At 50.9% G+C, this 12,580-nt stretch overlaps 1 protein-coding gene across 1 annotated transcript; it reads right to left on the reverse strand.

The window, feature by feature from the left end:
• Positions 1-6,452: 6,452 nt before the first annotated feature.
• On the reverse strand, positions 6,453-12,134 carry LOC123464060 (cytochrome P450 1A2-like). Its single transcript, XM_045160650.1, has 6 exons — positions 11,307-12,134; positions 10,654-10,774; positions 9,665-9,754; positions 9,296-9,419; positions 8,512-8,598; positions 6,453-6,744 (listed from the first exon to the last, which is right to left on the reverse strand). The coding sequence occupies exons 1-6, from the start codon at positions 12,132-12,134 to the stop codon at positions 6,453-6,455; spliced, it is 1,542 nt and encodes a 513-aa protein (XP_045016585.1).
• Between the last annotated feature and the right edge of the window lie 446 nt (positions 12,135-12,580).

Below are 12,580 nucleotides of genomic sequence, written 5' to 3' on the forward strand. Positions count from 1 at the left end.
CTTGCTATTATTTTCTATCTTTCTTTTCCCTTTTTTCTCTTTCTTGCTTTCTTTTATTTAAGGTAGGGTCTCTAGCCCAGGCTGACCTGGAACTCACTCTGAGGTGCCAGACTGGCACTGAGATCACAATGATCCTCCTACCTCTGCTTGCTGAGTGCTGGGATTAAACAAGTCCGCCCCCACGCCTGCCCGGCTCATTTTTCCTCTGGTAGTGGGAAGAGTGGGAAATCGACAGGAACCCCTGTGTGGCTCTGCCATTGTCTCTCCTGGGCCTGCCACACTGGGCTCACTTGCCAAGGTAGTCAGGATACTGTGGTTAATCCTCCACAATGCTGAAACATTGAGCTGTGCCCCAATATTGTTATGTGTGGGTACCACTCCAAGGAGATCCAGCACTTGACTGACCTGTGACCTCTGATCTGCACGGTGTGGGTCAAAAAGATTACCAGAGCCAAGCAAACTCTTGTCTTAAGAAGTAATATAGCTGGGCAAGGTGGCACATGCCTTTAATTTCAGCACTTGGGAGGCAGAGGTGGGAGGATTTTGAAGTGAGTTCAAGGCCAGCCTGAGACTACAGTGTCGACTCCAGGTCAGCCTGGGCTAGAACAAGACCCTTCCTCAAAAGAAAAAAATAAATAGGGCTGGGGAAATGTCTTAGTGGTTAAGGCATTTGCCTGTGAAGTCTAAGGGCCCTGGTTCAATTCTCCAGGAACCAAGTAAGCCAGATGCTCAATGGGGCACATGAGTCTGGAGTTTGTTTGCAGTGACTGGAGGCCCTGGCGTGCCCATTCTCTCTCTCTATCTGCCTCTCTCTCTGTCTCTGTCTCAAATAAATAAATGAAAATTAAATATTTTTAAAAAGAAGTTAATACAGAGCTAGGGATGTAGCTTAGTGGTAGAGCACCTGGCTAGCACTTGCAAGGTCTTGGGTTCAATTCCCAGTGTGAGGGGTAGGGAGGCTAAGCAATCAAAGAAAAGACCTGGTTGGTGGGAGATGCTTGAGATACATTGCTGAGGATCTGGGCTGTAGGGCTGGGGTTGGGGGGTGGGGCTGTGGGGTTGAGTTAGCCGTTCCCCATAACTCATAGGTGCTGAGCGCCAGCTCCCCAGCTGGGGACAGTTTGGCAACTGGACCTTTGCTGGAGGACGTGTGTGTCTGGGGGTGGGCCCTGAGGTTTATGAGCCCCTCTTGCCAGTACTTGGCCCACTGTCTGCTGCTGCTGTCTACCTGATGTTGATCAGGAGGTGATGTCCAGCCTCCGCTCATGTCACATTTACCCCCGCCGTCATGGAGTTTCCCCACGAGACTGTAATCCAAAGAAATCCCTTCTTCTCGCCAGCTGCTTTTGGTTGGTGCCTTCTGCTGGCAACTAGAAGTCAACTATGACAGGGGTCTAGAGAATTCCCTCAGTTTTCACTGGGAGATTCCCACACCATTCGGTACCATTTCGTCTTTGCACACAATCATGCCTCACCAGTGTGTCCTACTTCAATGTTTGCCCGCCTTCTGGATGAGAGCAGTTTGAGAGGGTGCATGTCTGGGGCTTCTCCAAGATGTGGCGAGACAGCAGCGGCTCCATGTGCTTCCTGCCTGTTCTCATGGACAGGAAAGGTGACTGAGGGAGCAAAGTCTGTGTTCAATTCCTCCCACCTTGGCTCTGGCCAGAAAGGAATCCTAGGCCACCCAGTTAAAGATTGTCCAGCTGTGCGTGAGAAGCCCAGGGTCATTGCAGTCCAAGTGTGGTCACATGGGACCATGACCACTGGATGACCACCAGCCGAATTTTCCTGAAACTCTCCGTGAAGATGGGCCTTGCTGAATCTTGGATGAAAGAGTGGAGATGTCTGCACATTATTTTTCTCGAGGTTCTATCTTTATCACTAGGAACTGAGTACAGAGTATGTGCTAAGCAAGTTATGCTTAGCATTAACTGTTAAAACATAAAAAAATTATCATTTGGGGGCTGGAAAGATGACTCAGCAGTTAAAAGTGCTTCGCTTGTAAAGCCTGATGGCCCGAGGTCGATTCCTCAGTACCCATGTAAAGTCAGATTCATGAAGTGGTGCATGGTTCTGAAATTCATTTGTGATGGTCCTGGCATGCCCATGCTTGCTCTCTCTGCCTTTCTCTCTCTAATATAACTAAAATATATAATAATATAACATTTTGCCGGGCGTGGTGGTTCACGCCTTTAATCTCAGCGCTTGGAAGGCAGAGGTAGGTGGATCACCATGAGTTTGAGGCCACCCTGAGACTACATAATGAGTTCCAGGTCAGCTGGTCTAGAGTGAGACCCTACCTCAAAAAAAAAATAATAATAATATAACATTTTAAAAATGTATTTTATTTGAGAGAGAATGGCAGATATATAGAGAGAAAGCAAGGGCACACCAGGGCCTTCAGCTGCTATACACAAACTCCAGATGCGTGTGTCCCCTTGTGCAACATGGCACACTTGCATCTCTGTGCGTCTGGCTACGTGGGACCTGGGAATGTGAATGCGAGTTCTTAGGCTGCGCAGGGAAGTGCTTTAACTGCTAAGCTATCACTCCAGCCCCCTCATGTATTTTTTGACATTTTAAGAAAATTCATTTGCAAGAGCCAGGCACGGTGGCACACGCCTTTAATCCCAGAACTCGGGAGGCAGAGGTAGGAGGATCACCGTGAGTTCAAGGCCACCCTGAGACTACAGAGTTAATTCCAGGTCAGCCTGGACCAGAGTGAGACCCTACCTCAAAAAAAAAAAAACCAAATAATAATAATAATAATAAATTTATTTGCAAGAGCCAGGCATGGTGGCGCACGCCTTTAATCCCAGCACTCGGGAGGCAGAGGTAGGAGGATCACCATGAGTTCAAGGCCACCCTGAGACTCCATAGTGAATTCCAGGTCAGCCTGGGCTAGAGTGAGACCCTACCTTGAAAAGCCAAAAAATAAAAAAAATGTATTTGCAAGCAGAGAGAGATAGAAGAGAGACAGGCACAGAGAATGAGCCCACCAGGGCCTCCTTCTACTGCAAATGAATTCCAGATGCATGGTCCACTTTGTGCATCTGGCTTCACTGGGTTCAGTTGAGCCCAGTCTGTCAGGCGTTGTAAGTAAGTACATTTAATTGCTGGGTCATCCCTCCAGCCCTTAAGTGCATTTTAAAATTTTATTTTCACTCATTTATTTATTTTTATTTTATTTTTTGTGTTTTTTTGAGGTAGGGTCTCACTGTAGCCCAGGCTGACCTGGAATTCACTATGTATTCTCAGGGTGGCCTCGAATTCATTGTGATCCTCCTACCTCTGCTTCCTGAGTGCTGGGATTAAAGGCGTGCGCCACCACACCTTAGTATTTTTTTTAAATTTTTTATTTATTTATGTGACAGCGACAGACACAGAGAGAAAGACAGATAGAGGGAGAGAGAGAGAATGGGCGCGCCAGGGCTTCCAGCCTCTGCAAACGAACTCCAGACGCGTGCGCCCCCTTGTGCATCTGGCTAACGTGGGACCTGGGGAACCGAGCCTCGAACCAGGGTCCTTAGGCTTCACAGGCAAGCGCTTAACCACTAAGCCATCTCTCCAGCCCACACCTTAGTATTTTAAAAAGTTTTAAAATTAATTTCCAAGCAGAGAGAAGGGGGGAGGGAGGGAGAGAAGAGAGACAGACAGAGAGAAGGAGCACACCAGGGCCTCCAACCCCCCCACACAAACTCCAGATACATGCTCCACCTTGTGCATCTGCTTTTATATGAGTACTGAAGAACTGAACTCGGGTTGTTAGGCTTGGCAGCCACGTATCTTTAACTGCTGAGCCATTGTTCCAGCCCTTAAATGTTTATTCTTAAAGCCACAAACAGACACAATTCTGGGGTCATGAGACACGGGTGGGTATTGAAACAGGGCCTTGTACATTTAAAGCACTTTATTAGCTACACCACCAAGCCCAGCAGTCACTTTTTTGGATCATAGCTATTCCTCCTTCCTCTCAAACTCTCATTTGTTCACTTGTCCATGTGGTTATGGGAATGCCAGGACCTCTTGCCACTGCAAACAAACACCAGATGCTTATGCCACTTTTTGCATCCAGCTTACCTGGCTTGGGGATTGAACCCTGGCCAATTTCACCACCAATTTCCTTCTTTTCTTTCTTTCTTTCTTTTTTTTTTTTTTTGGTTTTTCAAGGTAGGGTTTCACTGTATCCCAGGCTGACCTTGAACTCCCAGCAATCCTCCTACCTCTGCCTCCAAAATGCTGGGGTTAAGGCAGTGCACCACCATGCCTGGCTTTCCCCCCCCCCCCACCGCCAGCATGGTGGAGCATGCCTTTAACCCCAGCACTCAGGAAGCAGAGATAGGAAGATCCCTGTGAGTTGAAGGCCAGCCTGAGACCATGTAGCGAATTCCAGGTCAGCCTGGGCTACAGTGAGGCCCTACCTCAAAAAAACACAAAAAATAAAATAAAAAATAAATATTTTATTTACTTATTTGCTTATTAATTTATTTGTAAGCAGAGATTGAGAGAGAAGAGAGGCAGAATGGGCACACCAGAGCCTCCAGCCACTGTAAACAAACTCCAGATGCATGCACCCCTTTGTGCGTCTGGTTTCATGTGGGTCCTGGGGAATCAAACCTGGGTAGTTAGGCTTAGGCAAGCACCTTAGCTGCTGAGCTATCTTGCCAGCCCATGGCTATTATTTTTTTATTTTATTTATTCATTTTGTGGTAATTTTTTATGAGAAAGAGAGACAGAATTGGTGTGCCGAGGCCTCCAGGCACTGCAGTTGAACTCCAAATACATGCACCACCTTGTGCACATGTGGTACCTTGTGCATCTGGCTTATGTGGGACCTGGAGAGTCGAACATGGGTCCTTAGGCTTTGCAGACAAGTGCCTTAACTGCTAAGCCATCTCTTCAGCCCTATGATTCACTTTCTTATTTTTAGGGTTTTTGCTTTGTTTTGTTTTTGCTTTTGTATTTTGTTCTTCCAGGTAGGGTTTCACTCTAGCCCAGGCTGACCTGGAATTCACTATGTCTCAGGGTGGCCTTGAATGCAAGGTGATCTTCCTACCTCTGCCTCCCAAGAGCTGGGATTAAAGGCGTGCACCACCATGCCCGGCTTGTTTTTTTTTTTTTTTCCCAGGCTGACCTGGATCTCTCTCTGTAGTTCTAGGCTGGCCTTGAACTCACAGTGATCCCCCTATATCTGCTTCCTGAGTCCTGGGACCAAAAGCATATGCTACCACGCTCAGTCACTTTCCTTCTTCTGTCCCCAACACATGAACATCAGGATTCTGAAATATCTCTATGTTGATTTTGCTTCTCCAAACTTGAAGCATCATGCCCTTTGAAAATAAGGAGATGCCTTCTAAACACTTATGTTCATGCCCATAGATCGGTGCTGTGATCCAAGACACTTCTTTGTCTAAAAGTAACTTATTTATTTACTTTAAGAGAGAGAAGGAGGGAATGGGTGCATCAGAGCCTTTAGCCACTATAAATGAACTCGGAAGCATGCACCATGTGCATATGGCTTGTGTGGGTTCTGGGGAATCGAACCTGGGTCCTTAGGCTTAGTAGGCAAGCATTTCAGCTGCTAAGCATCTCTCCAGCTCAGACACTTCTATCAGCAGGGGGTGGTAATTATTAGGGAGACTCAAAATTTTATCAAAAGGCAGGGCTGGAGGGATTGCACAGTGGTTAAGGCGTTTGCTTGAGATGCCCAATGACTCAGGTTTGTTTCCCCAGTACCCATGCAAAGCCAGATATACAAAATGGTGCATGCATCTGGAGTTCCTTTGCTGTAGCTAGAGGCCCAAGCACACCCATTTTCTCCCCTTCCTTACAAATAAATGAAAAAAATATATATTAAAAAAATCTTTGTGAAAAAAAAAAACTTCAACAAAACAGAATTTAACAAAATGCTGAGAATAAGTGACTGTTGAGTGTTGAGCCCTGTCCCCGTGAAGTGTCCTGAGACGTGGATCATGTAGAAACTGAACAAAGAGATAATAAGAAAAGAAGTATCCACCATTGACTGTGAGGAAACCGACTCAAGGCTGGTCTCAGGACTCCCGAGACAGGGCCTACCGAGACACGCCGCCATGCACGCTCCTTGAAAAGATGAGCTAAGTGAAGGAAGCCAGCCACAGACCACGGTTTTGTCATTCATTTATATGCGATGGCCAGAGTGGGCAGATCTATGGGGACGAACAGCAGATGCAGGTGGCGGAGCGAGGGAGAGGTTAGGGAATAGTCATGCAAGGCTGATGGGCATGGCTGGGGGTCCGTGAGAGGATGACCTAAAATTCTCTGGTGGTCGTAGCTGTGCGCCTCTATAGACCTACTAAAGGAGGTGAGCTACATGGTAAAGCCTTGTGTTTTGATGGAGCAGTTATTCAGAGGAAAGAAACAAGGACTAGGGCCCAATGCGTGTCTCTCCCTTGCCTTGGCACGGAGGGGCATCTTCACGTGGAGAAGCGTAGGTGTGCCCGGAGGCGCCCGCGGCGGGCAGGCTTCATGACCAGCCCGTAGCAGGGGGTCAGGTCCACGCTCTCGCCTGGTGGCACACTGAACTCCAGCTGGTGCAGGAGGATGGCCAGGAAGAGGAACACCTCCCACTTGGCTGGGGTCTCCCCGAGGCACCGCCGCTTCCCCATGCCGAAGAGCATCACCTTCTCACTCAGAGCCTTGTTGACGCTGATGTCGCCGGTAAGAAACCTCTCTGGACGGAACGTGCCTGGGTCCCCCCACACCTGCCTGCAAGGGGAGACGGGGTCAGAGCTGGCTACACGCTAGGAGGAGAGGCTGGTGGTGGATTTCTGAACAGCACCATTGACCACTCAAGTGCTAGGAAAAGTGACCACAAAAGCCTATGGAGATGGCTTAGTGGTTAAGCGCTTGCCTGTGAAGCCTAAGGACCCCGGTTAGCCAGATGCACAAGGGGGTGCACATGTCTGGACTTCCTTTGTAGTGGCTGGAGGCCCTGATGTGCCCATTCTCTCTCTCTATTTGCCTCTTTGTCTCTGTCTGTCGCACTCAAATAAATAAATAAAAATAAACAAAAATAATTTTTTTAAGCCTTTGGGGAAAGGGATGAAAGCAGATGTCTTTCCCTCCTTCCTTCTTTTTTTTTTAATTTTTAAAAATTCTGAATTGATTATTTTTTGTTTTTGATTTTCAAGATAGGGTCTCACTCTATCCCAGGCTGAGTTGGAATTCACCATGTACTCTCGGGCTGACCTTGAACTCCAGTGATCCTCCTACCTCTGTCTCCCAAGTGCTGGGATTACAGGCATGTGCCACCATGCCCAGCTAATTTATTTACTTATTTGAGAGAGAGAGAAAGAGAGGCAGAGAAAGAGAGAGAGAGATTATGGGTGTGCTAGGACCTTCAGCTGCTGCAAATGTTCTCTAGATGCGTGCGCCACCTTGTGCATCTGGCTTATGTGAGTCCTGGAGACTTGAACACAGGCCCTTTGGCTTTGTAGGCAAGTGCCTTAACCACTAAGCCATCTCTCCAGCCCATGTTTTTGTTGTTGTTTGTTTGTTTTTGGTTTTTCAAGGTAGGGTCTCACTCTAGCCCAGGCTGACCTGGAATTCACTATGGAGTCTCAGGGTGGCCTTGAACTCACAGCAATCCTCCTCCTTCTGCCTCCCAAGTGCTGGGATTAAAGGTGTGCACCACCACGCCTGGCTGTTGTTTTGTTTTTTGAGGTAGGGTCTTACTCTAGCCCAGGCTGACCTGGAGTTCACTATGTTCACTATGTGGTCTCAGGGTGACCTCAAACTCACAGTGACCCTTCTACCTCTGCTTGGATTAAAGGCCACATCCAGTTCCCTGTTTGGCTTTTTAAAACAGTTTTTATTTATTTATTTATTTGAGAGAGAGAAAGAGGGAAAGAGAGAGAGAATGGGCACGCTAGGGCATCCAGCCACTGCAGAGAAACTCCAGGTGCATGTACCCCCTTGTGCATCTGGCTTAGGCGGGTCCTGGAGAATCAAACCGGGATCCTTTGCCCTTAACAACTAATCCATCTCTCCAGTCCCCTGTTTGCCTTTTTGGAGGCAGGGTCTCACTCTACTCCAGGTTGGCCTTGAACTCATAGTGATCCTCCTTCCTCTGTCTTTCACGTGCTAAGATTAAAGGCATGTGCCACCACACCCAGCTCTCTAGTCAATTCTAATAATGCATTAAAGTTTATTTTATTTCATTTTGGGTGTTCGAGGTCAGGTCTTGCTCTAGCCCAGACTGACCTCCAGGTTCGTTATGGAGTCTCAGGGTGGTCTCTAGCTCACCCACAGTGACCCTCACACTTCGGCTTCCCGAGTGCTGGGATTAAAGGCATGCACCACCACTGCCTGGCTTGCATTAAAGTCTGAGAAGCAAGGATCTAAATTTGATTAACTTAGGGTGGACTATCCAGCACTAGAGGCAGTAGCCCTTGTATCAGTCATTGGCGTGGTGACAAAGAGGCTTCCTGGGTGCTGAACGTGCAGTGTGTCTCCTCCAGGGGCGCAACTTACTCGTCATGGTTGACCTGCCACTGATTTATGAAGATACAGCGCTCCTTGGGGATGTGGAAGCCGTTCAGCGAGGTGTCCCTTGTTGTGCTGAGGACAGAAGAGGACTGTGAGGCTCGGGGGCTAGAAAAGCTGAGGTGTGTCCTCCCCCCTCCGTCCCATCCGGGTGTCTGCCTGCTGTGATCGCCCCTCCCCATGCTGAGGAGCACGCAAAGAGAGACAGCTATCTTCTGTTCGCCTCTGCGTCCACGTCGTCAAGCTCAGCCCTCCGCCGTGCGGCCAAGATGCAGGTGGCCCGGGCCAGCCTGGGGATGATCCAGCCCCTCACTACGGGGGTGACTGGCCCAACATGGGGGTGGAAGCAAAGGCATTTCCTTCTCTCCCAGTTAAGGACCGAGGGCGTAAGTCCCGGCAGACATCAGAGGACGAAGCTCTCAACAATGGCTTGGTCCACAGAAGGCTTCCAGAGGAGGGTAAGCACGTGTCAGGGTTGACCTTGAGCAAGGGTAGGCTTCGGGGGGGCCCGGGAAATGGGGAGAAGTCTTCCAGGTTAAAGGTCCAGCCTAAGCACACTGGGAGGACGGCTGGGTGACGCCCGACAGGACGGGGAGGAGGTGGCGGGTGCAGAGAGCACTTGTGGGGAGCACGGATGAGTGGAGGTGAGTGACGGGATGGGCACTGAGTGGGGAGACGCCTGGAAGGAGATGCTCATGAGTCGGGGTCGGCGCTGAGAAGTTGGGTGGAGGGACGTGGCCAGGGTCTGGGGAGCGCAGGACAGGGACCTCACCTGTGGGGGATGGTGAAGGGGACGAAGGACGTGTACCGGTACACCTCGAGGATAAAGGCCTCCAGGTAGGGCAGCTGGGCTCTGTCCGAGAGCCGAGGCTGCCGATCCCGGCCAATCACCGTGTCTGCAGAGCACAGAGAGCACACAGCTCCGAGCTGCTCCGGCTGCTTCAGGCACCTGGGTCTCTGGTCATACCCTTCATCGCTCTGTGTGGGACTATTTACTCACGGGTCCCATGAATCCGGCCCCCACCCCACAGCCTTGTGCACAATGGTAAGGCTCCCAGACCTAGGGCTTAGTAGAGACATCGCTGCTACTGCTAGAGAGCGCCTCAGGGTTTCTCTGACTAGAGGGGTTGACACCACATACCCAGCTCCTGATGGATCTTCCTCTGCACTTCAGGCTTTGTCACAAGTAACATAAGGCTCCAGGTGAGGGCTGTTGTGACTGTTTCAAACCCTGGGCGGGACAAGAAGGAGGAACACAGGGTTGGGGAGTTGGCTCAGTGGCAGAATACCCGCCTAGCACGTGGACAGGCCCTGGGTTTGGTCCTCAGCACCAGGGAGGTGGGACAGGAGGATCGTGTCTTCACCAAGCACTGGCTCTGAGCAAACATTTGTCTTCCTCTGCCTTCTATCTATGTGTTTCCTGGGGGAGGGACTACGTCTCATCAATGGAATCTTGAAAGCCAAGGCTCATGCCTGTAATCCCAATACTCAGGAGGCCAGGGCAGGAGGATCACCACAAGTTTAAGGTCTGCCTGGCTGATGTAGTCAGTGCCAGGCCAGCGTGTGCTACAAAGTGAGACCTTGCCTCAAAAATCAAAAGCAGGGGCTGGAGAGATGCCTTAGCAGTTAAGGCCCTTGCCTGTGATGCCTAAGGACCCAGGCTCGATTCCCCAGTGCACACATAAGCCAGATGCACAAAGTGGCACATGCATCTGGAATTTGTTTGCAGTGATGGAGGCCCTTATACACCATCCTATCTATCTATCTGCCTTTCTGTCTCTCTGAAATAAATAAACAAGAAAAATAAAAAACAAATACAATACAAAACAAACAAAAACCCAATAGTCATATTTCACAATTAGCTCTGTAGGATTATAGGGCTTAGATTTCTAGCTTAAAAAACACCTTATTGTTCAGATGGGGAAACTTAAGGCCCCGAGAGGCATTTGACCTGGCTCAGTTTCCCTTGGAATTTGGTGGCACAGTATAGGGTCATACCCTGGGGGGAGGCCAGGTAACCGTCCTGTATCACCTGGCATGTGGTTAGAGGGTTTAGCTGATGAGTTGGGCTGGGCAGTGGTGTGGGTGAACAGCTGCTGATGGTCAGAAAGGCAGGGGTATGACGCTTACCGGCTCCAAAGAGGTCATTGACAATATTGATAATTTTTTCTTGCGGGATGAGGCCACCGTTGTCTTCGGAATTCTTCTCGCTGTGCTTGAACAGAGCACCGGTGATGTCCTGGATACTGTTCTAAGGGGACACAAGGTTAAGGGACACTTCCAGAGCTGAAGGCCAGACCATGTTCCCAGAGAGTGGGCACTGCCCCTGGCCCCCAGAAACTGACTTAGGGCTCCACGTTTGAACTGGCAGCAGCTCTAAGAAGGCATAAACTGTCTTTTTCTGCTCCACTGGCCCTCCTTTTCTATAACCCCAGGGGTCCAGTTGCAAGGAAGGAAGAGGTGGGTGTGAACAGGGAAGAAAAGTGGAGCTGGGGATTAGCCTCAGTTGGGGTTCAGATTCCTGCAGAACAAAAGCCTTTATAGTAATGCCCCGCCCCTCCCTACATTGCAGGGTTTTGCCAGGGCCCTATTCATAGACCTTTCTGAGCCTTTGTCCATGAGTAAGAATGGGTAAACTGAGGCCCATTAGTGAGCCGATGCGGCGGCGGCAGTCTAGAACCGTGCTGGGCCTCGGCTCTCTGGGCGTCTTGGCGCAGCATGCGCAGGGACGCCCCTCTGGGCCTGTGGGTGGGGGTCCCTCGCTCCCTGCGTTCAGGGCTCACCCTGTCGAAGTCCCGATAGTGCTCCTGGACCGTCTTCTGCAGGAAGAGCACGAACTTCTCGTTGAACTTCTTGAAGCGCGTCAGGGCGGGGTTGGGCAGGTAGCGGAGCGCGGGGAAGAAGTCCACGGCGCTGCCCGAGGACGCGCTCTCCACGAAGTCGCTGCCGCTGGCCACGATGCTCAGCATCTCCTCGCTGCTGTGGGGGAAGTTCTTCCCGAAGCACATGGCGCCGATGACACTGGCCACCGAGCCCACCAGCTGGCCGGCAGGCTCGAAATGGCCCTGGAGGGTCACCTGTCGCTGGAGCTCGCCGACGAGCCGCCGAGCCTGCTCGCTCACGTGCTGCTCCAGGTAGCAGGAGGCGGCCGAGCCCGGGTCCGAGGCGGTGGAGAAGCTCTTCAGCGCGTCCTGCGCCAGGCGCCGGCGGGCCGCCCACACGGGCCCCGAGTCCGGGTGGAAGGTCATGCTCTGGCCATTGGAGATCAGGGTGAAGCTGTAGAGGTCGGGGCGCCCCTTGAAGTCGTCCCCCTGCCGCACCAGGGCCTGCCGGATGGTGTCCAGGCCGCTCAGCACCACCACGGGCGTGGAGCCCAGGCGGATCTGCATCACGTCCCCGTACTTGCGGCTCAGCCTCGCCAGGGCCACGTGCGGGCTCTTCCCCAGGGTCAGCATGTGTCCAAGCACCGGCCACGCCCAGGGCCCCGGGGGACTCTTCAGACCCTTGGGGACCTTTGTCCTTGAGGCTCTGACCGCCCAGAAAACTATGCAGAAGATGGTGGCAGCCAGGAGCAGCTCCGTGGTGGAGAAGAAGGACTGGGACAATGCCATTGGTACCTGCTGCAGGGGCGAAGGGAGGCGGAGCCACTTGAGGATGGAGATGAAGCCATCCACAATGACCCTAACTCACTCCTTCAGTAAGTAGTGAACATTCTTCCCCCTATCCTCCTGGAAGGGTCTTGCTGTAGCCCAGGCTGACCTGGAATTCACTATGTAGTCTCAGGCTGGCCTTGAACTCCTGATGATCTTCTACCTCAGCCTACTGAATGCTGGGATTAAAGAAGTGAGCCACCGCGCCCCACCAACGGACACATTCTGTGCTTGGCTCTCAGCTTGACGCCAGGAAGACAAAGATGAACCCTTCCTACATTCCCCAAGAACTCATCCTTAGCATGTCACCCAATCTGAAGGCTGGAAAGGATCCCTGGATTTTCGAACCCGAGTGTCTGAATTCCCAGCTCAGGATCTTCTCTTATTCCCTCTTCTTTTTTTGGATT

This window comes from Jaculus jaculus, chromosome 10 (assembly GCF_020740685.1).
Source record: "Jaculus jaculus isolate mJacJac1 chromosome 10, mJacJac1.mat.Y.cur, whole genome shotgun sequence".
Lineage (NCBI taxonomy): Eukaryota > Metazoa > Chordata > Mammalia > Rodentia > Dipodidae > Jaculus > Jaculus jaculus.

Bases quoted from the DNA above. Each gene is read 5' to 3' on its own strand.
- LOC123464060 (XM_045160650.1), bottom strand. From the start codon at position 12,134: ATGGCATTGTCCCAGTCCTTCTTCTCCACCACGGAGCTGCTCCTGGCT. The intron at 9,420-9,664 runs GTATGTGGTGTC...TGTGCTCTGCAG, and splicing joins GAAGATCCATCAGGAGCTGG to ACACGGTGATTGGCCGGGAT. The intron at 6,745-8,511 runs GTAAGTTGCGCC...CTCCCCTTGCAG, and splicing joins TGGCAGGTCAACCATGACGA to GCAGGTGTGGGGGGACCCAG.